Here is a 27,715-nt window from a genome sequence, read left to right on the forward strand (position 1 = left end):
GGTATAAAAGTAGAAAAACTAATGACATGGCCTCCTTGTTCGGGTCCATCTAAAAATGGCGCAGGGAGAAAAATGGCGCACCGTTCTGCCGATAAATGTATAATAAAACGCTATTTACCGAAAATACATTAAAACGGTAAATAGCGTTTTATGCTACATTTATTTCAGCACGGTACGCCATTAAAGCATGCAGGGGGCTGCGGGTCGCTAGTATAGGCAGCGGGGGTTGGGGGAGAGAGGCAGCGGACACTGGAGGGCATAGGCAGCGGACGGAGATGTGTGCAATATGCATACATTACCTTGTCCCGGGCCGCCGATCGCTCCTTCCCTCCGCTCCTGCACTTCCTAGTTTGTTTGCTGTAGTCCTGCAGCCGGCCAATCACCATGCGGAGACTGAAACCGCATGGTGATTGGCCGGCTGCAGGACTACAGTAAACGAATGGAGGAAGTGCAGGAGCGGAGGGAAGGAGCGATCGGCGGCCCGGGACAAGGTAATGTATGCATATTGCACACATCTTCGTCCGCTGCCTATGCCCTCCAGTGTCCGCTGCCTCTCTCTTCCCCCCGACCCCTCTGTCATCAGAAATTTTTAAGCTTTATAACGCTATTTAGCGTTATAAGTGTAAGGCACACTGCCTGCGCCATTTTTTAACACTTATAACGCTAAATAGCATTATATAATGCAAGTCTATGGGGCGCCCTTCTTATTCCCCTGGCGCTGTGCGCCATTTTTAACTGTCCCGCCTTGTTCACCTGATCTGAACCCCATTGAGAACCTGTGGTCCATCATAAAATGTGAGATTTACAAGGAGGGAAAACAGTACACCTCTCTGAACAGTGTCTGGAAGGCTGTGGTTGCTGCTGCACACAATGTTGATGGTGAACAGATCAAAACACTGACAGAATCCATGGATGGCAGGCTTTTGAGTGTCCTTGCAAGGAAAGGTGGCTATTGGTCACTGATTTGTTTCTGTTTTGCTTTTGATGTCAGAATTGTATATTTGTGAATGTTGAGGTGTTATATTGGTTTCACTGGTAAAAATAAATAATTGAAATGGGTATATATTTGTTTTTTGTTAAGTTGAATAACAATTATGCACAGTAATAGTCACCTGCACACACAGATATCCCCCTAAAATAGCTAAGACTAAAAACAAACTAAAAACTACTTTCAAAAATATTCAGCTTTGATATTAATGAGTTTTTTGGGTTCTTTGAGAACATGGTTGTTGTTCAATAATAAAATAATTCCTCGAAAATACAACTTGCCTAATAATTCTGCACGCCCTGTATATATATATATATATATATATATATATATAAATATATATATATATATATATATATATATATATATATATGTGTGTGTGTGTAATTTTTTGGGAAAAACCTGTCCAGTCTTTTTTACACTGTGTGAAGCTGCAAACCTGTCTTAGGGCCCATTCACTCTTGCATTTGCACACGCCGGCGATTTTTGCTGGCGTTTTGCAGGAGTGATTTTTCCGCGATTTCACGCGGAGAAATCACTGAACACTGCAGCGATTTTTCCCGCGATTGAGTTTCGCACTTCTATAGCACTGAAACGCGATCGCCGGGAAAACGCCTGAAAATGGTGCAGGCGACGCAATTGCGTTTTTCTGTGATTTTGGCCGATTTGCGGCGATTAGCGCAAATTGCCCAAGTAAGAACGGGCCCAAAGGGTTTCATTACACTAGCGCTTTCAAAAAGCGTTAGCGTTTGAGCGTTTTGCCAAAATAGCGGCAAAACGCTCTAGGGTGACTGGGCCCTTAGTGTGTATGAGGATCATCCCAGCTCTTGCCACCTGCTGCATCCATTACCAGAGGCACCCCCCCCCCCCCCCCCCTCATCCTGGATTATTTTGGTTCTCAGGGGATCTGGTGGTGAGATCTCTGTGCACCTGAGTTCCCAGCTCTGCACCCCTGCGGCAGCCATTACCAGTGGCTCCCCTCCCCCTGTGGATTCTTCTATCTCTCAGGGGCTGTTTCCACTAGCCACCGCACGCGGCTGCAAGACACGCAGTGGCACTTCCTGGTCAGCGGGAATGCTGACGAATCCCAGAAGCCGTGCCCTGCACGGCTATGGGATTCGCAGCCTCCTGCACGGAAACTGATGGCAGTGTCGGCTGAATCGCTAAGGTAAGCGATTCGGCCGGTGGCACCATTGTTTCCTATGGCAGAGTTTCCCCGCGTGATTTGCCTGCAGGGAAACCCTGTAGATTCAGCCCGGTTTCCGCACTAGTGGAAACTGGCCGTTAGCGGCTCTGGTGGTGAGATCTCTGTGCACCTGACTTCCCAGCTTTGCACCCTGCTGCACCCATTACCAGTGGCTCCCCTCCCCCTGCTGGATTCTTCTATCTCTCAGGGGCTCTGGTGGTGAGATCTCTGTGCACCTGACTTCCCAGCTTTGCACCCCGCTGCACACATTACCAGTGGCTCCCCTCCCCCTGCTGGATTCTTCTATCTCTCAGGGGCTCTGGTGGTGAGATCTCTGTGCACCTGACTTCCCAGCTTTGCACCCTGCTGCACCCATTACCAGTGGCTCCCCTCCCCCTGCTGGATTCTTCTATCTCTCAGGGGCTCTGGTGGTGAGATCTCTGTGCACCTGACTTCCCAGCTTTGCACCCTGCTGCACCCATTACCAGTGGCTCCCCTCCCCCGGCTGGATTCTTCTATCTCTCAGGGACTCTGGTGGTGAGATCTCTGTGTACCTGAGTTCCCAGCTTTGCACCCTGCTGCACCCATTACCAGTGGTTCCCCTCCCCCGGCTGGATTCTTCTATCTCTCAGGTGCTCTGGTGGTGAGATCTCTGTGCACCTGAGTTCCCAGCTTTGCACCCTGCTGCACCCATTACCAGTGGCTCCCCTCCCCCTGCTTGATTCTTCTATCTCTCAGGGGCTCTGGTGGTGAGATCTCTGTGCACCTGAGTTCCCAGTTCTGCGCACACCTGCTGCACCCATTACCAGAGGCTCCCCCTCCCCTGCTGGATTGGTGGTGGGGGGTTCACACTTATATACTAGGATACACTCAAAAGGTAGCCATACATCGAGTGATGATGGGCAGATTGAACCAACAGACAAATCTCTCTCTAATGAAATCGGATTACAGAAATTTCAATATGTTGCCCATACACTACAGGGTGATTACCGATTGAGTTCAGCCTAAAATCTTCTCGGATATTGGCCGAGGCTGCTGCATCTGATGCCTTGTGTGTATGTTTGTAATGTGTACATGTGCTGTTATGTGCGTTTATACATAACCTGTCCTGTGTTGCAGTGGCTGTCCATCTTCTGTCTCTCCTATATCACCTGCATACACGCTGCCAACGCATAGCTCACTGGTGCTTGATGTCACACACACTCCATGCTGGCAGCATGTCTGTGGCCCATAGAAGAGCATTGCAAGACAGAAGAACCAATGCGGCACAGGACAGGTAATGCTCATTACATACATACACACTGGGCTTGATTCACAAAAGGGTGCTAACTAAGCACGCCTAAAAGCCCCTTAGCACGCCTAAAGCCCTTTAGGATGTGCAAACTTTAGCGCGTGCAAAGTTTAGCACTGTGCGCGAAATGTCGCACCAGCTGCGCCTAAATTGTTGCACCAGGTGCGCCTGAAACTTCAGATTGCGTGACGTTTCCGGCGAACCCGGTGCAATGTTTTGGCCGCAACCGGTTTCGCGCGCACCGGGCAACGCTAAACTTTGTGAGCGATCAATAAAATCTTTGGGCGTGCTAACTAAGTTAGCACCCTTTGTGAATTGAGCCCATTGTTAGGAACAGTGCCAAGAGGTTTTATCGTGTGTGACACTCATTCCAATATCGGTTGCCTGTAGCGGTGCGCACCCGATAAAGCAAGTTATCAGTTGGGCATGCACTTGGTGACACACATTTTCAACCAATTATAATTGATTTGATTGGTCTATTGCCCGTCACATCGACTGATGTATGGCCACCCTTATGCTGTGCTGGGAATACATTAGTCGATTCTGTGCCCGATCGTTTTGCCCGCTCTATTCTCTTTTATCTTCCGCTTGTTTTTCTTACTGTATCTTTTTTCAATTCCCTTCAATGAGAAATCGAGCGGCAAAATGATCGAACAGTGATTGGACATGTCGGAAATTATCTATCAAGCCATCTTATCAGCTCAGAATCAAGCCGTGTATTCCCATTTCTTAGCATCAGACACTTGTCTTCTTGTGGCTCTGTGTTGATGCTCTTATCACCTGGGGGATCTTTTCTGCCCAAAAGCATTCCTTGTACACTACCTTGGACTCAGAGAATAAATGGGATTCTGATTGTTGGTGCATTTATCACCATAGGTATCATTGTTGATGCACTTGTCACCTGGGGCCTGCAGCAGTCTCCAAACTGCAACAGCAGTTTGGAGACCTGGCCAGCAAGAAGTCTTGAGCGGGGCTTACCACATCCACCCTCCCTACCTGGGGGAGGGTGTTGGTCGCCGCTGATTTGTGGGTGTAAATTTGCTAAGAATGGAGGAGCACTTATGGATACTGGGGACAACCATGGGAAAGTACAGGAGTGGACCACTATAGTGAGAGAATCCATTTTCTGTTGGGGGGGGGGGGGGGTGATGATCGAGGGAGTGACACATGCATGTCGTCAAGCAGGAAAGGGGAAGTGAAATCAGCATGGCAAACGCACTTGGCTACCGTGGGGGTGTACTCTCCCAGTGTATTATGATTAATATAAATTATGGTTTCAAACTCCTTTAGCGGTACTTTGCATTAATCATTTTTTTTGTCCTCTAGTTGGCAGCTAGTGTCTAGGTCAGGCATGGGCAAACTTGACCCTCTAGCTGTTATGAAACTACAAGTCCCACAATGCATTTGCCTTTATGAGTCATGACTGTGGCTGTCAGACTTCTGCAATGCATTGTGGGACTTGTAGTTCCTTAACTGCTGGAGGGCCAAGTTTGCCCATGCCTGGTCTAGGTGCAACCCTGCCCACATACATGTCAAGCATTTAGCAGCTTGTCCAGGTTCCGTCCTATGCTTTAGCCAATGCTCTGCCTTATCTCAAGCAGTATTGTGTGGTGTGGGTACAGGAGGAATGGCAGTGTTAGAAAAGTGAGCTGTGAAACTTTGTATCTGCATAATATACTGCTTGTTATGATGCATTGAGTAAAGAGCATTGGGCAAAGGATGGAACAGGACAACACTGCATTTTTCTTCACATCTCTCTGCAAAAATCTGCTCTGCTCTCTCCTCCCTCCACTGTCTGCTTTCCTCTCGTTTCCTCCAGTGTCTGATGTCCCTCCTCATTCCCCTAGTCTCTCTCCCTCCTCTCCACTGCTCTCCTGGTTTATCTCTCCTCCCCAGCTGTCAGTTCACCTTTCAATTCAATCACTGTGCCTCTCTCGCTTAGCTTTTGATGTCCCTCGTGTTTCAGACTCCTAGCCTCTCTCCGTCCTCTCCACTCCTGGCTTATCTCTCCTCTTCAGCTGTCAGCTTGCTGTTCAATCCTCCCCTCCGCTGTGCCTCTTGTTTCCCTCTTGATGTCCCTCGTTCCCACCACCCACAGCTTTGTCTCTCTCCCTTCTCTTCTCTCCACTGCTCTGCTCGCTCTCACCTCCCTCAGCTCTCTATGCTGTAGCTGTCATGTCAGGATTTTCCTCTGCACATGAGGCACCTCCTGATGACGCACAGTGTCAACACAAGCAGCAGGAACTCTCCCGAGGTAATGACTTGGTAAGCAGATTTTGCAGAAGGAGGTCTCCCAGTGATCTTTGTGAGCTTGCCGGGCAGTTACCACGTGACGTGCCGCGGCAGCCTACATCACAGGGGGGTGGGGTTTATTGATGTATTATATATTATAGAGTTTATTTACATTATTTGGTACATTTACTGCACTGTTTCTGACTACAATTTTTAACATGGATTGCTATGCTCTGTTTTCAAATTCTGAGTTCAGTTCCTCTTTAACACCCGATGGGATCTGGGAGCCTTATGTATGATTATTAAATTGTTATATTTTCATGCCCCAATCTTTATATATATATATTCTCTAATTATATGTATATTAGGATTTAACATTTTGCCAAAAACATTTCTAAACACCTCTTTCTTACTTTGACTGCATTTGCTAATTGAATCAGGTGTGTTTTACAGAATATTGTTGGTTTTATACATTTGCATATGTAATTTAATACAGGGCTTTTCAACCCTGTCCTCAAGTACCACCAACAGTGCATATTTTGCAGAAAACCACAAACATTCACAGGTGAGGTAATTAGTGTCTAACATGCACTGTTGGTAATACTTGAGGACAGGGTTGAAAAACCCTGATTTAATATGTTCTATTTGCAATATATCTGTCCCTTTAAGTGTTTTTCCTTTTCTTTTGGGTTGGGTGGAGCTTCCCTCCACCCACCTATAAAGATCACACCTCTCTTCGGGTTCATTGTGACTATGACTAAGGGCGTACTCTGAAGCCCAATACGCGTCAGAGTGTACCTGTGGATGTTTTTGTCTTTACGTGTGGATTTTCTTATGAAGAATATTGGATTTTTTCACTCCACTGCAGTTTGCAGATCTTTCCTCTTCTTGAGTACCAAGAGTGACCTAACACAGAAATTGTTTTTAGAGCTAAAAATTTGCCTCCTATAGACTACATTGAGGGTTGGAGTCTTGTCCTGATGCAGGATCCAAATTCTCCTCACATGCTCTTACATTGCATGGTTTCTTTGTAGTTTCATGCGTTGGCTGACTGAGTCACTGACAAACACTGTGTATGTGAATGTTAATCATTCCAGCTATCACTCCTACACTGAATGATCCATCTTTCTGTGTGATTTTTTGTTGGTTCTTGTGATGTTTTCTTCAGCTGTTGATGTGCTTGGATGTCCTGGGAATTCTCCATGTCTCCTCGACCATCACAGGGATGTTTGTGCCAATTAAAAACCTGCATGTTACTCAAACATTCTGTTTTTTTATAAATTCTTTTAGCAGGTTATAACTTAAAATAGCAGTCTTGCTAGAAACTTGACATTGATACACTGTTCAATTTTGTGAGACAGTTTATCTGCAGTCGAAACTGAACAGTACCTGATTCGCATGGTAACTGTGAGATGACCAGCAGTTGTGTGGTAATTTGACTAGACTCCAAAGTTTATTACCTTAATCGAAATTAATTATAAATAGTGAATGACGTGAAACTTATGCTGAGTACACACGTCCGATAAAGATCGTTCAAAAACGAATGTTACCGATAATTGGAACGATAATCGTGCACACAAAAACCACGAACGATCGCTCCAGTGAACGATAACGATCTTTATCGGGCAGTTTGACCGATCCAACCCGGCGGATTTTTTTCCACGATTATCGTTCGATGGTTATAATGTGTACAGAGATCTGTACATGTGTATGGAGTCGGCCGATTTGTTTCTGACGTCACTTCCCTTTGCGCACGTATATTCTATCATTCGCCGTTCATATTTTTTGGGTTAAATCGTTCTCATCTGTACACAGTCGTTCGTTACGAACGATAAATTCCACCTAATTTAAATATCGTTCATACGTCACGAATTATTCGTTTTGAACGATCTTTATCGGACGTGTATACGAACCTTAGTCCTAGTATTTTTGTAGACACTTATCTCCCTTCTCCTTGCTAAACCTCTCTTCTCTGAACAGACTTTATATTTCAGCAGTTTTTCTGGGTAGTTTGTGTACACAATTTGCTATTCCATTTGTTGTACTTCCTGCTCATTAACTTTGCCACAACAGACACCTGATAGTTTAGCTGGAATATGCACGCTAAAGTATTTTCCATTTTCTCCATAGAAGGAGGAATCACTGTTTACATAAAGGGACCCCGAGCAGAGCATAAAAATGGAAATCTGAACTTACCTGGTACTTCCTCCAGCCCCCCATAGCCCACAAGGCCCCTCGGTGTCCTCTGGGTCCTCCGTGCTGCCGCTCTGTTAGGTGCGGGACTTCGTCTGAAGTCATGCATAACTGTGCATGCGCGGCCTGTCCATGCAGCGACCTTGATCATGCACCTGTTGCCATGAGCATCTACAGTGTAAGTTCAGATTTCCATTTTTATGCTCTGCTCAGGGTCCCTTTAAAGGGATACTGTATGGGGGTCGGGGGAAAATGAGTTGAACTTACCCGGGGCTTCTAATGGTCCCCTGCAGACATCCTGTGTTGGTGCAGACACTCACCGATGCTCCGGCTGCGCCTCCAGTTCACTTCTGGAATTTCTGACTTTAAAGTCAGAAAACCACTGCGCCTGAGTTGCCATGTCCTCAATCCCACTGATGTCACCAGGAGTGTACTGCGCAGACACAGACCATACTGGGCCTGCGCTGTGCGCTCTTGGTTTTAAAAATGCAAAGAAATAATAGTTTTAAAACTCAGTAAAATGACAATTTGTGCAGAAATGCAGATTCAAAAAGATTTTTCATTTGCATTTTTAAAATGGATTTTCTACTACAAACTACAAAGTCTTTTCAACTTGCTTACACTACTACCTTGTACTACACTACTACTTCTATTAACAAACATAGAAATTTTGGTGATGGTTGCATGTACAGGTAGAGTACACACAAGACAGTCCGTGCACCGCTTCCTTAAGCCACATTTATTTCTCCATTAGTTCACATCAGCAGGTGGGTGGGCACAGATACAGTGGCAACTTAGGCTCATATACATAAAAATTGTAACGATCTGACCTGTGCCATGGACGGGTGCGGGAGGGTGACCAGGGGTGAGAGGACTGCGCGACAGCCGTTTCGCGCCGGTGTGGCGCTTGTTCACGTGCAGGTGTCCTTGGGCCCAAGGACACCTGCACGTGAACAAGCGCCACACCGGCGCGAAACGGCTGTCGCGCAGTCCTCTCACCCCTGGTCACCCTCCCGCACCCGTCCATGGCACAGGTCAGATCGTTACAATTTTTATGTATATGAGCCTAAGTTGCCACTGTATCTGTGCCCACCCACCTGCTGATGTGAACTAATGGAGAAATAAATGTGGCTTAAGGAAGCGGTGCACGGACTGTCTTGTGTGTACTGTATATGAATGATGATTTAAAGCAAACCTGTATGCACGCTTCCTCACACAAGGATCCAAGTTACAGCAAGGAGTAGGACGAGGTTGTTTAAAGTATATGGTGCAGCAGACCCAACCATCCCCACATTACTGAGTGCCGGGCAACCAGCATCTTTTGTGTACTGCATGTACAGGTAGTCCCCGACTTACGAACACCCGACTTACGAACAACCCGTTGATATGAACATGGGTTCTCTGTTTCCATGGGAACAAGTCAAAACATTTTTTTTTCAAATTGGACTTATAGTTTTTGAGAAAATCGATTTAAAAAAAATCAAAGAAAAAATGGCTTTTAAACTTGTATAAACAGGTACAGATGGCAGAGGTGACACAGAGGGGGACACTGGAGGCACAGGGGGGCACAGAGGAGGTACAGGGGACAGAGATGGCACAATGTTCCGACTTAACCACTTGAGGACCTAGGGCTTTCTACCCCTTAAGGACCGGCCACTTTTTTTCCATTCAGACCACTGCAGCTTTCACGGTTTATTGCTCGCTCATACAACCTACCACCTAAATGAATTTTGGCTCCTTTTCTTGTCACTAAAAAAGCTTTCTTTTGGTGCTATTTGATTGCTCCTGCGATTTTTACTTTTTATTATATTCAGCAAAAAAGACATGAATTTTGGCAAAAAAATGATTTTTTTAACTTTCTGTGCTGACAGTTTTCAAATAAAGTAAAATTTCTGTATACATGCAGCGCGAAAAATGTGGACAAACATGTTTTTGATAAAAAAAAACCCATTCAGTGTATATTTATTGGTTTGGGTAAAAGTTATAGCGTTTACAAACTATGGTGCAAAAAGTAAATTTTCTCATTTTCAAGCATCTATGACTTTTCTGACCCCCTGTCATGTTTCATGCGGGGCTAGAATTCCAGGATAGTATAAATACCCCCCAAATGACCCCATTTTGGAAAGAAGACATCCCAAAGTATTCACTGAGAGGCATAGTGAGTTCATAGAAGATATTATTTTTTGTCACAAGTAAGCGGAAAATGACACTTTGTGAGAAAAAAAAATAAATAAGTTTCCATTTCTTCTAACTTGCGACAAAAAAAAAATGAAATCTGCCACGGACTCACCATGCCCCTCTCTGAATACCTTGAAGGGTCTACTTTCCAAAATGGGGTCATTTGTGGGGTGTGTTTACTGTCCTGACATTTTGGGGGGTGCTAAATTGTAAGCACCCCTGTAAAGCCTAAAGGTGCTCATTGGACTTTGGACCCCTTAGCGCAGTTAGGCTGCAAAAAAGTGCCACACATGTGGTATTGCCGTACTCAGGAGAAGTAGTATAATGTGTTTTGGGGTGTATTTTTACACATACCCATGCTGGGTGGGAGAAATATCTCTGTAAATGACAATTTGTTAATTTTGTTTACACACAATTGTCCATTTACAGAGATCTTTCTCCCACTCAGCATGGGTATGTGTAAAAATACACCCCAAAACACATTATACTACTTCTCCTTAGTACGGCGATACCACATGTGTGGCACTTTTTTGCACCCTAACTGCGCTAAAGGGCCCAAAGTCCAATGAGTACCTTTAGGATTTCACAGGTCATTTTGAGAAATTTCGTTTCAAGACTACTCCTCACGGTTTAGGGCCCCTAAAATGCCAGGGCAGTATAGGAACCCCACAAATGACCCCATTTTAGAAAGAAGACACCCCAAGGTATTCCGTTAGGAGTATGGTGAGTTCATAGAAGATTTTATTTTTTGTCAAAAGTTAGCGGAAAATGACACTTTGTGAAAAAACACAATTAAAATCAATTTCCGCTAACTTGTGACAAAAAATAAAATCTTCTATGAACTCGCCATACTCCTAACGGAATACCTTGGGGTGTCTTCTTTCTAAAATGGGGTCATTTGTGGGGTTCCTATACTGCCCTGGCATTTTAGGGGCCCTAAACCGTGAGGAGTAGTCTTGAAACGAAATTTCTCAAAATGACCTGTGAAATCCTAAAGGTACTCATTGGACTTTGGGCCCTTTAGCGCAGTTAGGGTGCAAAAAAGTGCCACACATGTGGTATCGCCATACTCGGGAGAAGTAGTACAACGTGTTTTGGGGTGTATTTTTACACATACCCATGCTGGGTGGGAGAAATACCTCTGTAAATGACAACCTTTTGATTTTTTTACACACAATTGTCCATTTACAGCGGTATTTCTCCCACCCAGCATGGGTATGTGTAAAAATACACCCCAAAACACGTTGTACTACTTCTCCCGAGTACGGCGATACCACATGTGTGGCACTTTTTTGCACCCTAACTGCGCTAAGGGGCCCAAAGTCCAATGAGTACCTTTAGGATTTCACAGGTCATTTTTGTTTCAAGACTACTCCTCACGGTTTTGGGCCCCTAAAATGCCAGGGCAGTATAGGAACCCCACTAATGACCCCATTTTAGAAAGAAGACACCCCAAGGTATTCCGTTAGGAGTATGGTGAGTTCATAGAAGTTTATTTTTTTGTCACAAGTTAGCGGAAATTGATATTAATTGTTTTTTTTCACAAAGTGTCATTTTCCGCTAACTTGGGACAAAAAATAAAATCTTCTATGAACTCACCAAACTCCTAACGGAATACCTTTGGGTGTCTTCTTTCTAGAATGGGGTCATTTGTGGGGTTCCTATACTGCCCTGGCATTTTAGGGGCCCAAAACCGTGAGGAGTAGTCTTGAAACCAAATGTTGCAAAATGACCTGTGAAATCCTAAAGGTACTCATTGGACTTTGGGCCCCTTAGCGTACTTAGGGTGTAAAAAAGTGCCACACATGTGGTACCGCCGTACTCAGGAGAAGTAGTATAATGTGTTTTGGGGTGTATTTTTACACATACCCATGCTAAGTGGGAGAAATATCTCTGTAAATGACAATTGTTTGATGTTTTTTACACACAATTGTCCATTTACATAGAAATTTCTCCCACCCAGCATGGGTATGTGTAAAAATAAACCCCAAAACACATTATACTACTTTTCCTGAGTACTGCGGTACCACATGTGTGACACTTTTTTGCAGCCTAGGTGCGCTAAGGGGCCCAACGTCCTATTCACAGGTCATTTTGAGGCATTTGTTTTCTAGACTACTCCTCGCGGTTTAGGGCCCCTAAAATGCCAGGGCAGTATAGGAACCCCACAAGTGACCCCATTTTAGAAAGAAGACACCCCACGGTATTCCTTTAGGTGTATGGTGAGTTCATAGAAGATTTTATTTTTTGTCACAAGTTAGTGAAAAATGACACTTTGTGAAAAAAACCAATAAAAATCAATTTCCGCTAACTTTTGACAAAAAATAAAATCTTCTATGAACCCGTCATACACCTAACAGAATACCTTGGGGTGTCTTTTTTTCTAAAATGGGGTCACTTGTGGGGTTCCTATACCGCCCTGGCATTTTACGGGCCCAAAACCGTGAGTAGGCTGGAAACCAAATGTCTCAAAATGACTGTTCAGGGGTATAAGCATCTGCAAATTTTGATGACAGGTGGTCTATGAGGGGGCGAATTTTGTGGAACCGGTCATAAGCAGGGTGGCCTTTTAGATGACAGGTTGTATTGGGCCTGATCTGATGGATAGGAGTGCTAGGGGGGTGACAGGAGGTGATTGATGGGTGTCTCAGGGGGTGGTTAGAGGGGAAAATAGATGCAATCAATGCACTGGGGAGGTGATCGGAAGGGGGTCTGAGGGGGATCTGAGGGTTTGGCCGAGTGATCAGGAGCCCACACGGGGCAAATTAGGGCCTGATCTGATGGGTAGGTGTGTTAGGGGGTGACAGGAGGTGATTGATGGGTGTCTCAAGGTGTGATTAGAGGGGGGAATAGATGCAAGCAATGCACTGGCGAGGTGATCAGGGCTGGGGTCTGAGAGCATTCTGAGGGTGTGGGCGGGTGATTGAGTGCCCTAGGGGCAGATAGGGGTCTAATCTGATAGGTAGCAGTGACAGGGGGTGATTGATGGGTAATTAGTGGGTTTTTAGGGTAGAGAACAGATGTAAACACTGCACTTGGGAGGTGATCGGACGTCGGATCTGCGGGCGATCTATTGGTGTGGGTGGGTGATCAGATTGCCCGCAAGGGGCAGGTTAGGGGCTGATTGATGGGTGGCAGTGACAGCGGGTGCTTGATGGGTGGCAGTGACAGGGGGTGATTGATGGGTGGCAGTGACAGGGGGTGATTGATGGGTGGCAGTGACAGGGGGTGATTGATGGGTGATTGATGGGTGATTGATAGGTGATTGACAGGTGATTGACAGGTAATCAGTGGGTTATTACAGGGGAGAACAGATGTGAATATTGCACTGGCGAGTGGTCTGAGGGCAATCTGAGCGTGTAGGCGGGTGATTGGGTGCCTGCAAGGGGCAGATTAGGGTCTGATCTGATGGGTAACAGTGACAGGTGGTGATAGGGGGTGATTGATGGGTGATTGATGGGTAATTAGTGGGTGTTTAGAGGAGAGAAGAGATGTAAACACTGCACTTGGGAGGTGATCTGATGTCGGATCTGCGGGCGATCTATTGGTGTGGGTGGGTGATCAAATTGCCCGCAAGGGGCAGGTTAGGGCCTGATTGATGGGTGGCAGTGACAGGGGGTGATTGATGGGTGGCAGTGACAGGGGGTGATTGATGGATGATTGACAGGTGATCAGTGGGTTATTACAGGGAAGGACAGATGTAAATAATGCCCTGGCGAATTGATAAGGGGGGGTCTGAGGACAATCTGAGCGTGTAGGCGGGTGATTGGGTGCCCGCAAGGGGCAGATTAGGGTCTGATCTGATGGGTAACAGTGACAGGTGGTGATAGGGGGTGATTGATGTGTAATTAGTGGGTGTTTAGAGGAGAGAATAGATGTAAACGCTGCGCTTGGGTGGTGATCTGATTTCGGATCTGCGGGCGATCTATTGGTGTGGGTGGGTGATCAGATTGCCCGCAAGGGGCAGGTTAGGGGCTGATTGATGGGTGGCAGTGACAGGGGGTGATTGATGGGTGGCAGTGACAGGGGGTGATTGATGGGTGATTGACAGGTGATCAGTGGGTTATTACAGGGAAGGACAGATGTAAATAATGCCCTGGCGAATTGATAAGGGGGGGTCTGAGGGCAATCTGAGCGTGTAGGCGGGTGATTGGGTGCCCGCAAGGGGCAGATTAGGGTCTGATCTGATGGGTAACAGTGACAGGTGGTGATAGGGGGTGATTGATGGGTGATTGATGGGTAATTAGCGGGTGTTTAGAGGAGAGAATAGATGTAAACGCTGCGCTTGGGTGGTGATCTGATGTCGGATCTGCGGGCGATCTTTTGGTGTGGGTGGGTGATCAGATTGCCCGCAAGGGGCAGGTTAGGGGCTGATTGATGGGTGGCAGTGACAGGGGGTGATTGACGGGTGATTGACAGGTGATTGACAGGTGATTGACAGGTGATCAGGGGGGATAGATGCATACAGTACATGGGGTGGGGGGGTCTGGGGGGGGGGTCTGGGGAGAATCTGAGGGGTGGTGGGGTGATCAGGAGGGAGCAGGGGGCAGGGGGGGGATAAAAAAAAAATAGCGTTGACAGATAGTGACAGGGAGTGATTGATGGGTGATTAGGGGGGTGATTGGGTGCAAACAGGGGTCTGGGGGGTGGGCAGGGGGGGGTCTGATGGGTGCTGTGGGCGATCTGGGGCGGGGGGGGGGGAATCAGTGTGCTTGGTGCAGACTAGGGTGGCTGCAGCCTGCCCTGGTGGTCCCTCGGACACTGGGACCACCAGGGCAGGAGGCAGCCTGTATAATACACTTTGTAAACATTACAAAGTGTATTATACACTTTGTATGCGGCGATCGTCGGGTTAACATCCCGCCGGCGCTTCCGTATGGCCGGCGGGATGTTGCGGCGGGTGAGCGGCGCCAGGCGGAGGCGAAGGATCGCGTCACTGATGGCGCGATCGCTCCGCCCATGTCCCTACAAGGACCGCCGCCATTTGTCAATACGGCGGTCCTTGCGGGGTCCACTTCCCGGCCGCCAATTGTATATACAGCGGTCGGGAAGTGGTTAAGACCAGATTCAGGTTAAGAATGAACCTACAGTCCCTATCTCGTTCATTAACTGGGGACTATCTGTATGGGCGCTTTGCTATTAACTGCAACAGTTCGCACAAAATTACATCAAATGACGGGTGAGCGAGACCTCCTTAACAGATGGCGTTGGATCACTTTTGAGGATACTGGGGCAGGATTATCCAAAGGTAAGTATTCATGGTTAATTAAGAACAATAAAGGACTTTTTCATTGTTGTGTTTTTATTTCTCTTTTTAAACTTTTTTTGTGGAAAGGGATAAAGAGTACTTCAGTATCCCTATGCTCATTTCACATGTAGAGGGGGCAGGCATCCAGGGGTCTGGTTGATAAAGGGAACCCCCAGATACCATCATGAACCTCCTCAAGAGCATCAACTGCCCCACCTCCTCCTGGGCACCAGTGGTAGGCAAAATCCTCTTGTCCATGGATTGGACAAGGGCACTGGGGGAGAGGAAGAGGCTTGACCTCCCCTCTCCTTCAGAGCCTCCCCCATACCATGAACAATGTTGGCTGGTATAGCTTTGAATGCAGAGTCCCACACAGTCGGGGCTCTGCATTCTGGCTATCCCAGCCTACATGGGAGACAAAGAGTTAAAAAGGCTTGGAAGGGGGAACCCCACACTGTCCGTTTTTTTTATATTTCTCCAATAACCGTAATCATCATCATTACCATGTTCCTACTGATGACAATAGCATGTACCGGGGGCATTGCTATTAATCACGGAAGTTGGCGCCATTGACTTCAAAGGAAAAACAGAACACAGTACTCAAAAAAGAACAATTTCCGATTTTCATGTTTGTACTTAAAACTGCCGAATTCTATTGCGGAAATCAGAACTCAGAACTGTTCAGATTCTGAAAGCTCAACCCTAGCCACAAGAGCTGTATAATTCATATGTCTCAGTAATTAAAGGAATGAGTTGACAACAATACTGTCTGCATTGTTAAAGTAAAGATTTTCTCCCCACTGAGTTCTGCTTTCTTCTTGAAAAGTTACATGTTATTCTAAAGAATTGGTACCAACATCACAAACTTTGCTGCCAGCTATCAAGTACATAGTTTGACTATTTTCCTATTATGTATCACAGGAATTTAAATCTGTATTCTCTGTAGCACACTGTTACAGTTCTGTATCTTAATTAGTATACCAATTAGCGCACAAATCCTCTTTGTGCAATAAGGTGGCTTATCCATAAACCCAGAATACTCAATATTTAAACTTTACAACCGATGCATTCATCCAAAAACACCAAGGCAGAATTTATTTCTTACAACCTTCACTCTCAAAATTATGTTATCTGGAAAGTTGGCTGACTAAAATTCATATGACACATGGACAGAGCAATGTGAGGTATCACATATTATCACAGACAGTTAAGATTCTAGACTACTTTCTGGAGTACAGGAGATAAGGGAGTTTCTTTATTATTGTGTTACTTATCTGACTGCAGACTAGTTATTACAGATGATAGTAATGCGAAATGAGTCCCAGACTTGGTCGCAGCCTGCTGTGATCGAAATTGATGTCAGTATCTCTGTCACAGCAGAATGCACAAGAATTCCCTTCAATCTCTGCTATGTTTATTGAATGGCTTTTGCATTGCTAACAAAAAATGGTCTGATTTCATCCAACGTGTTAAGCCATTTTCTAGAGATAAATATAAATACTCATGCATTATCCAGCTTAAATTTGCTCCAAGCGGGATTTAATATTGCAGCATTGAGGCTTATAAACATTAAATTAATGTAATGTCCAAGTGTCTTTAAAATAAATTGCAGTAAAACATGAAAAATTGTGCACTCTGTGGGTTCATATATTGCAGCATGCACAGAAAAGCCATACACAAGTTGACAAGTAAAATAGGAGAACATTGTGCATAAAGAGTTGGCACTCTATACCTGGCTTATCTATACTGGGGCACTTATAGTTGGCTACCAATACTGGGGGCACCTATACCTGGCAAACCTATACTGGGGCATCTATGTCTATCTACCTGTACTAGGGCACCTATAGCTGGCTACCTATACTGGGGGCACCTATAGCCGGCTAACCTATACTGGGGTACCTATAGCTGGCACATCTGAGTATGGAGGGGGGGAGAACTGTGGCCTGTGTTAAGGGTGGAGGAGCTTATGTGCCTATAGGCACCTGAGTTGCAAAGGTGGCCCTGGGTAGAGGTTTCACAGGGGATTCCCTAGTGATCTTTAGTGAATATAGCTTGATGTGATCAGACTTAAATTCAGTATTGTTTTATCATTACTAGACATGGAAAACATTTTCAGCAAAAGCTCGGTATACAGAGGCGCCAGAGTAGAGTAAAACGTTTTAAAAACCGTTTAAAAGCAGAGGGGGATGTTAGGGTGGACTTACCTCCCTCTTACAAAAAAGAAAACTCACTCGAGTATCGATAAAAACGAATTGACAAATAATTTATTCAACTCCACAAATGCAACGCGTTTCGCGGGCGTGACCCTGCTTCCTCAGGCAAAAATGGGAGCACAACTCAGTGGGTCAAGCAGTAGGTTTGAGCGCCTCTGTCAAAATGGAAAACATTTTGCCCTTTTTCTTAAAAATGTAATGCTAAGATTGTTTTACTTTCTTGCCTACTTACTTAAAGTGTACCTGAGACGAAAGGAGGCAGAAGTATTATACATGCCTGGAGGAAGCTCCCTCCACGCAGATCGTTCCCATGCAGCTGTCCAAATCCTCCTGGATCCTCCGGTAGCAGCCAGTCGGGGCCAGTCAGCACAGGTACAGTGTGGCCAAGCATGCTCACAGTAGTACTGCACAGGTGCAGAATGCTCCCAGCAATGGGAGCGCAGTGGGACGGGCACGCAGTGGAAGCGCATGTGCAGTACGCCCAACTAGCCGAGGAGAATGGGGATGCTACCAGAGGATCCAGGAGGTTTTGGGCGGCTGTGAGGGAGCGATCAGCGTATAGGGGGCTGGAGGAAGCCCCAGGTATGTATAAAACTTTTACTTCCATTTGTCTCCAGTTTACTTTACCAGCCTCTGAAATACAGAGGAAGAATTTACCTCTAACTTTCTCAATAAGTGCTATCTCTCATCATAACCATTGTTTCTGCTCTTTATCCCTTGTGCTTGTGATCACTTAAAAATAGGGTTCTGCCCCAATTCCCTACTCCCCTTACCCTATTTGTGTAAAAGTGGCCTTATACTGGTCGGTGTGGCCGTGGTGGATGTATCAGATTCTTATCTGATCTGAGAGGGATCTATCTGATCGATTCGCTTCACACACTAAACACAAATTTTTTATTGATTTTAGCATGAAAACCTGTGCGCAATGCCCGCCTGCCTGCCGGGTCCTCAGGTCTCCCTGTCCCTCCTTTCCCCCGGCATTGCAGCATGTAGGGGCAGCTTGCTCTCACTTGTTCATGGTACAGTTCCTGTATCTTTTCTCCCCACTCGCTGCTCCTTTTTGTCTCTTCATTCCCTAGTAGTCCAGGGGCACTTGTGTGAAGTAACAAATGCTATAGAGGGCAAACACTAGGGAAGCCATGGCATGTACCTTACAAGACCACTAGAGGCATCTAGCATGTGTTAGGTCACACTGGTGGCCCGTGAATGAAGAGAGGAGAAAGGGCAGCCAGGGGAGGGAGAAGAGACCAGAACTGAACCGCGGACAAATAAGAGTAGATTTGCTGCTTGTCCCAAAATTGAACGCCACTAGTGACACACTCCTGACCCACTGCCAAACTACTAAAAATGTTTTGTATACAGCAAACAGAGGCCCCAAAAGGATAAAAACATGTACTAAAATTCTTAAAATTGCTATGGAGGCAGTGGTGGACTTACCTCATTGACACAAGAACTGTCAATTTCAAAACAGACGTACATTTATTGACATACTCCAAAACCAAGGTTGCAACGCATTTCGCAGGTTTAACCCTGCTTCATCAGGCAAAACGAGGAGTATATGGCAGTAAAAGGTCAGAATTTCACTCAGCGCCTCATGACAGAGGGTTGGTGTTATGTGGCAATGGTAGGGTTGGCTCGTTAACAGCCTTGTGGCGGCATTCTGTATTGGGCTCTCAGTGTTCCTTTCTGTATTTCCCTACAAACTGAAAATTTTTGTCTGGTAGGATTGACTGAATCATCTGATTTCGTCTGAAAATTGGTAAATTAGGAATCATTTGCGGCATTGATTTCTAGCAGATTCAATCAAATCATCGCATCTGATCAGATTCAATCAAATGATTTGATCAAATAACCAAATAGAATACCAAAACTGTTTAGCACAGGGTACCTGTTACCTGTACGATAATATAAAAGAATGCCAAGAATAATAAACTTCAGATATTTCAGAACTACTTTCTCAGAGAGTAATTACACCATTTATAAAAAAAAAAAATTAGGAGATAAACTGTCAAAACCGTCAAAAAACTCAAGAAACAGCGTACTATGTCATTTTCGAGCTGTGTTCAAGTTCTATGTTTCACAGCATACCTAGCTACACTTTATTTTGTACTTTATCTTGCATAAGAAAAAAATTACATAAGAGCTAATGATGAATCAGTATGTTATGTCAACTCTGCTGCACTGTAAATAAAAAAAAAAAATCTGCAGAAGACGTAGTGAAGAAACACACCACTGTACAAGTGTATGGTTGCTGGTGTAGCTAAATATAACTGCCATGCAAAGTGAAAAGAGCAAACTGTCAAACGCAGCAATCAGCTTCACATTTCCTCAACGAGTCCAAGATTTCAAGCAGCCCCGCAAACGAGAGCTCCTAATAAGCTGTATGAGAGCTGTGATTACCTTTTGTGGACTTTCTTTTTTTTATTTTTTTTTTATTTACAAATCAAAAGTTCACAAAAGTTCAAAATATACTACATTTGATCTTATTATAACAAACTACTGTGCTTGATAATGTCGCCAAATGCCTTTGTGGAAGAACCTAACAGTAACACACCATACAGAAGTGACAAGCCCCTGCAATGTGCACAAGCTACAAGAATATGAGATGTAAAACATGAGCTTGTTAATGTAGAAATACACAGCCGGAGATCATGTAACTGTCACCGGTAACTAATAAATTAACAGAATGCATAGTTATTATTCTGGACAGTGCAACACATTAATTGATTAAAAACTGTTAAGGAATCCTGTGCTAGGATACATATAGAATCTACCTGTGCTAATATCTTTGCAGAAACAGGTTGCCCCAGTGATCCGCTTCATATATTACATTTTGAAGCACATTTTGAAGCACTGCATTTGAACCAGTAGTGCTCATCGCCGAGTGCTATAGTCCGCGCCCCGTGCAAAAGAAATCTGGGGTTCCGTTGGTCGCCAGACCTGGAATTACTTCTCCCACTAAGTTGCTATGCCTCAGAGGGGGAATAGTATTTAATGCCGCTGGCCAGAAATTTGAGCGGCAGTATGGGGAGCTGTTATTGGGTTCACCCTGCACCCAGCTCACTGGCGACCTTATATTACGTACGCCCTTGCATCCCCATTATAAGCACGCCTTACACAGAGTGGATGTCTATCTGGAAATGGAATAAAACAGCTGTCATGGTTCTTCTCTGAATCAGGTGTAGGACATGGTGTGGAAACACTTCTTAGAACTGCTAGAGCAGCATGGTGGCGTAGTGGTTAGCTCTCTCGCCTTGCAGCGCTGGGTCCCTGGTTCGAATTCCAGCCAGGGCACTATCTGCAAAGAGTTTGTATGTTCTCTCCGTGTCTGCGTGGGTTTCCTCCGGGCACTCCAGTTTCCTCCCACATTCCAAAAACATACGGATAAGTTAATTGGCTCCCCCTAAAAAATTGGCCCTAGACTACAGTACTTACACTACATGATATAGACATATGGCAATGGTAGGGATTAGAATGTGAGCTCCTTGAGGGACAGTTAGTGACAAGATATATATATATATACACTGTACAGCGCTGCATAATATGTCGGCGCTATATAAATACTAAATAATAATAATAGAGCGGTTTTATTCAATTTCCCATTGGTTATCAGCAGGGGTAAAACAATAGAAGTGGCGTGGGAAGCAGGTGAGCACAGAAAAAAGAGAATGTAGCTGGTGGCACAGGAAGTATAGAATGGGGAGAAGGAGAACTCTTGGGGCACAGGGGTTGATGAATTGGAGGGAGAAGAAAGATCTCAAGAGAGAACTGAAGCAGGAGAAGGGACAAGATAGGGACCACAGGAACATTACGTGAATTGCATATGGAGGACGATCAGGAAACACAGAAGAAGGAGAAGAGTTGATGACGGCAGTAGGACACAATAGGAGGAGAATAGGTGGGCACAGATAGAAGAGAATGATGTAAGTGGGAAATCCAGGCATGCAAGTACCTAGGTCCCTAATGATTTGTGGTGGTGGAGCAGTGAGTTTGGATGGCATCTTTGTAATTGTTTAGTTAAAAACAAACACAAGGTAGAAATCAGTACAAATCCAAACAATGAATAACAACTACCCTGGTTAGTCCTTGTATTTGGCTCATCTGAGAGCTGCTTGCAATAACACTGTGTTCCACATTTGCACTTTCTTGTTATATGTTTATCCTGATTCCTGACAAAGCCCTCAGTAGAGACCCAAACATGTTGGATGTGTAGGGTTATCTGTTTATGTATGTATAACTTGTGGGGGGAGTGACTGGCAGTGACTGGGAGCAGGCTATATGCATTGCACTAGCCATTGTGGGAGTAGTAATATGTGTACATTTTTGCAAGCTCACATATTGCAGCAGCCTTATCCCCCTCATGTTTTGTACTCATGTGTGTGTCAACTATATGTCAGACTTTTTAGATGAGAAGAAATACATGTTCCAATTCAAGGATTAATTAGGGTAGTTATTATTCAGTGTTTTTGGTTTTAGTTATTTAGTTAAGAAAGAGTATTACAGATGAAGGAAAGAAGGTGGATCTTGATAAAATAATTAGAAAGCCAGGTATGTAATTTATCATATAATGGGCTTGATTCACTAAGACAGTGCTGTCCAACTTCATGGGCATGGAGGGCCATTTTTTTTTCAGACCCCATGGTGGAGGGCCGAAGGTTCTTGCTAGAGCCGCAGGCCCCCCCCCCCCCCCCCCCCCCCCCCCCCGGAAAAAATGCGCGCCGCGCCGAAAAATGGGTGTGGCCATGGACCAGAATGCGGGTGTGGCCACGGGTGGAGACAAATTTACATGAACTTAGCAATGTGGGACATTAGATTAGGACAGTGGTGGCGAACCTTTTGGAGGCCGAGTGTCCAAACTGCAACCCAAAAGTCACTTATCGCAAAGTGGCAACAGCAATTTAAACTACATACAAACGTTTTAACTCATACATGAACATTATGGAAAATCCAAGTTGAAAATAAACTGTGAAGATAAACAATTTCATCCATCCTACTCCTGAAAAATGTGGGGTTTTTTTTAGAACCTCCCAGTTTTATTTTCCGTTTTAAAAAGCTAAAAAAGTAGGTTTAATGCTATTGTCTCATGATGACGATTCAGCTTTTCCATAGTCTCACAGTTCGCAATCATGTGACCCCCAACAAGACAAATTCAGCAATCATGAGGCCCCCAACAAATCATGAGGCCCCCAACAAGACAAATTCAGCAATCATGATGCCCCCAACAAGACAAATTTAGCAATCATGAGGCCCCCAAAAAATCATGAGGCCCCCAACAAGACACATTCAGCAATCTTGAGGCCCCCAACAAGACAAATTTAGCAATCGTGATGCCCCCAACAAATCATGAGGCCCCCAACAAGACAAATTCAGCAGTCATGAGGCACATAAATAGACAGCATTTCACATAAATAAGCAGAATGCCCCTTTAGTGACAGGTGCCCCCCACTTAGATAGTGACAGGTGCCCCCCACTTAGATAGTGACAGGTGCCCCCCACTTAGATAGTGACAGGTGCCCCCCACTTAGATAGTGACAGGTGCCCCCCACTTAGATAGTGACAGGTGCCCCCCAGCTAGATAGTGACAGGTGTCCCCCCCCCAGCTAGATAGTGACAGGTGTCCCCCCCCCAGTTAGATAGTGACAGGTGCCCCCCCAGTTAGATAGTGACAGGAGCCCCCCCAGTTAGATAGTGACAGGTGCCCAGCCAGTTAGATAGTGACAGGAGCCCCCCCAGTTAGATAGTGACAGGAGCCCCCCCAGTTAGATAGTGACAGGTGCCCCCCCAGTTAGATAGTGACAGGAGCCCCCCCAGTTAGATAGTGACAGGAGCCCCCCCAGCTAGTGACAGGTGCCCCCACCAGTAGCGAGCCCGTTACCTCTGGGGCTGGCCTCTCCTGTGTCCCCGCTGGCCTCTCCGGTGTCCCGGCTGGCCTCTCCAGTGTCCCCGCTGACGATGCCGCTGCTGCCTCACAGATCAGACCTCACAGATCGCGGTGACTGAAGCAAGCAGAGCGCGCGCATGACACCCGCGCGGCAGAACGTCACATGCGGAAGTGACTAATGATTCACTTCCGCATGTGACGTACTCCGTGCGGGTACCATGCGCCCTCTGTTTACATCAGTCGCCGCGATCTGTGAGGTCTGATCTGTGAGGCAGCGGCAGCGGGGGGACATAGGAGAGGCAGCGGCAGCAGGGGGACATAGGAGAGGCCAGCGGGGACACCGGAGAGGCCAGCGGGGACACAATAAGAGGGAGCAGGCATGGCGCCCATAGCGCAAGCCATGCCTGCATCCCAGGGAGACGAGCGGGCCGCAGCAGGTGGCCTGGCGGGCCGGATGCAGCCCGCGGGCCGCCAGTTGGACAGCACTGCACTAAGACAAATAGCATGCCTTATCAGAGTTAAAATGCCTTATTAAAGTTAACATGCCTTATCAGAGTTGGCATGCCTTATCAGATTAGCATAGCGAGCACGACGAACTTGCAGCTCCCATCCTGTTCACATTAAAGGACATTATCCCTGCACTTTGATTGGCCCAATAGGCTGCCTGTCAAGTTTCCTGTCAAGTGACAGGCAGCCTGTTTGGCCAATCAAAGTGTGGGGATAATGTCCTTTAAAGTGATTAGACCTGCAGGGGCTCAGGGCAGGACGAGTGGATCTCTCGTTATTGCCAATTAGCAGGCATAAATTTGTAGCGCTCGCTATGCTACTCTGATAAGGTTTGTTAACTCTGATAAGGCGTGTTAACTCTGATAAGGCATGCTATTTGTCTTAGTGAATTAAGCCCAACCTGTTTTACCTTGCCAATGTTTTAAATCTTTGTGTGGATAAGTAAGGGCACCGTAAACTATCCCTTTTATATATTCACCCAAGTCGGGATGACTACTTGCTTACCTCCTAATGAAGGTGGTGCCCAGGTAGCACCAGATGCCACCTACTTAAAGGGAACCTTAAATGAGAAGGATATAGATGTTTCCTTCTAAACAATACCAGTTGCCTGGCAGTCCTGCTGATCTCTTTGGCTGCAGTAGTGGTTGAATCACACACCTGAAACAGGTATGCAGCTAATCCATTCTGACTTCAGTAAGAACACCTGATCTGCATGCTTGTTGAGGGGTTGTGGCTAAAAGTATTAGAGACACAGGATCAGCAGGAGAGTCAGGCAACTGGTATTATTTTAAAACGAAAAATCCATATCCTTCTCAGTTTTGGTACCCTTTAATTACTCTCACTCTTTCTCAAGGGAGCATGGAGGTGGGGAAGATTTTAGATATGCTCCTAACAGGGTTAATTACTATCTGGAGAAGGGGGAGTTTAAGCCATTTGTATATCTTTATATCTTTATTCATGTCTTACATACTGCAAACACACACAATAAGAAAAAAAATCAATAAACATCCAACTGCAAAACAGGCAGTGTGATGAATAAACATACATGCATGTGATATTACCCTGTTAATTACAGTAGAGCCATAGGCAAACGCAGGGGGGGGGGGGGGGGGGGGGAATTACAGCTGCCTGGAATCCTCCCTCAGACCAGGGCTGATGCAGTGTCTGGGGACAGGCACAAGTTGAGACACCAGAATATCTGCAGGTATGCTGCAGCTCACAGCACCGCCCCCTTTTTTACCTGCTACAGTTGACTGGATGGAGCAGCGCCATGTGTACAGAGCATGGAGCAACAGTGTGTGTACAGAGCATGGAGCAGCTCTGGGGAACTTAACAGAGCACAGAGCCAGGTATGAGCACAGCCCTGTGCCCTGCTATGTGGATGCTTTACTTTCCCCTTCATTACCAATGTCAGCTGTCATTATTATCTGTATCCAAACTGCTCCTGATCGATCCCATTGTCGATCAGAAGCAGATTGGACATGTTGGAAATAATTATCATATCCTGTCATTCGGACGTGAAATTTTCATTATGTGTACCCAGCATGATGTCCTGCCATATTATTATACTGTATTGTGCGTGGCTGAGGGAGAACTTTCAGTAATACCCCCCCTTTAAAATCCTGGGTTTGCCCCTACCACAATAGTCCATGGTTTTCTACATATCATGATCACATTCCAGGCCCAGGTGATATTACGCTCACACATGGATAATGTTTTACAATCCTTTTGTTTAGTCTATCGTATCTATATTATTATTGGAGCCTGATTTTAAACCATTTTAACCAGACTTAAAGTACACCTGAACTGAAAGGCTGACATATTTATTTAATTTTAAACAATACCAGTTGTCTGGCAACCTGATGATCTCTTTGGCTGTAATAGTATCCGGATTACACATGTGAAAAAAGAATGCTGCTAATCCTGTCAGACTTCAGTCACAATTTACTAATCTGCATGCTTGTTAGGGGGTCTATGGCTAAAAGAATTAGAGGCAGAGGATCAGCAGTACAGCCAGGCAACTGGTATTGTTCAAAAGGAAATAAATACGGCAACCTCCATACCCCTCTCAGTTCAAGTGTGCTTTAAGTAAAAGAACTGATACTCTTAATGATGACATTTTCAAAGCAACAAGTCAAAAGAACATTTCTGAAGATGAACAGGGATTTGACTTTTACTATGGACAATATACGAAATAGATATAACTGGATTGTGTTACTCACTGTGTTATCTTTCACCAGAAAAGCGCAGCACTGGATCCCGGCCATTAGCATTTTATGAGGATTCCAGGCAACGGAATCAGCCCTAGGAAGAAAAAGTGTTCTATAAATGAATCTATAAAACATACAGTGCATGCAGCTTGTGCTAACATCATCCTGATAAAAGGATCATAGCATCACAGCAGTGCAGCCCCAGTATCCACTAGTGTTGGGCGAACAGTGTTCGCCACTGTTCGGGTTCTGCAGAACATCACCCTGTTCGGGTGATGTTCGAGTTCGGCCGAAAACCTGACGGTGCTCGGCCAAACCGTTCGGCCATATGGCCGAACTAAGAGCGCATGGCCGAACGTTCCCCGAACGTTCGGCTAGCGCTGTGATTGGCCGAACGGGTCACGTGGTTCGGACCCGAACGCGCTCTGATTGGCCGAACTGTCACGTGGTTCGGGTAAATAAATACCCGAACCACGTCATATCTCCGCCATTTGTCTGTGGGTTTAGCTTTGGGTAGGCAGGCAGGGTAGTTCGCGCTCCAGCCACGCTAGCCAGGGTCCCCCCCAGTCATTGTGTGTCACTGCTGGGAACAGTAGTACACCGCTCGTTCAGCCACACTATATAGCATTCTGTGTACTGTTCTGTGTCTGCTGGGAACAGTAGTACACCGCTCGTTCAGCCACACTATATAGCATTCTGTGTACTGTTCTGTGTCTGCTGGGAACAGTAGTACACCGCTCGTTCAGCCACACTATATAGCATTCTGTGTACTGTTCTGTGTCTGCTGGGAACAGTAGTACACCGCTCGTTCAGCCACACTATATAGCATTCTGTGTACTGTTCTGTGTCTGCTGGGAACAGTAGTACACCGCTCGTTCAGCCACACTATATAGCATTCTGTGTACTGTTCTGTGTCTGCTGGGAACAGTAGTACACCGCTCGTTCAGCCACACTATATAGCATTCTGTGTACTGTTCTGTGTCTGCTGGGAACAGTAGTACACCGCTCGTTCAGCCACACTATATAGCATTCTGTGTACTGTTCTGTGTCTGCTGGGAACAGTGGTACACCGCTCGTTCAGCCACACTATATAGCATTCTGTGTACTGTTCTGTGTCTGCTGGGAATAGTGGTACACCGCTCGTTCAGCCACACTATATAGCATTCTGTGTACTGTTCTGTGTCTGCTGGGAATAGTGGTACACCGCTCGTTCAGCCACACTATATAGCATTCTGTGTACTGTTCTGTGTCTGCTGGGAACAGTAGTACACCGCTCGTTCAGCCACACTATATAGCATTCTGTGTACTGTTCTGTGTCTGCTGGGAACAGTAGTACACCGCTCGTTCAGCCACACTATATAGCATTCTGTGTACTGTTCTGTGTCTGCTGGGAATAGTGGTACACCGCTCGTTCAGCCACACTATATAGCATTCTGTGTACTGTTCTGTGTCTGCTGGGAATAGTGGTACACCGCTCGTTCAGCCACACTATATAGCATTCTGTGTACTGTTCTGTGTCTGCTGGGAACAGTGGTACACCGCTCGTTCAGCCACACTATATAGCATTCTGTGTACTGTTCTGTGTCTG

General features: G+C 45.7%; 1 protein-coding gene across 12 annotated transcripts in view; it reads right to left on the reverse strand.

The window, feature by feature from the left end:
- Positions 1-27,715, reverse strand: part of GADL1 (glutamate decarboxylase like 1) — a 437,687-nt gene that overhangs the window by 142,678 nt on the left and 267,294 nt on the right. For all 12 annotated transcript variants that reach the window (XR_011020806.1, XM_068236211.1, XM_068236209.1 and 9 more), the window contains one exon: positions 26,140-26,221. Coding sequence is in view for 11 of the 12 variants with exons in the window: in XM_068236211.1 (XP_068092312.1) it covers positions 26,140-26,221 (82 nt within the window). In the remaining variant the exon portion in view is untranslated. The remainder of the gene's footprint in view (positions 1-26,139; positions 26,222-27,715) is intronic.

The sequence above is a fragment of the Hyperolius riggenbachi genome, chromosome 5 (assembly GCF_040937935.1).
Source record: "Hyperolius riggenbachi isolate aHypRig1 chromosome 5, aHypRig1.pri, whole genome shotgun sequence".
NCBI classification, from domain to species: domain Eukaryota; kingdom Metazoa; phylum Chordata; class Amphibia; order Anura; family Hyperoliidae; genus Hyperolius; species Hyperolius riggenbachi.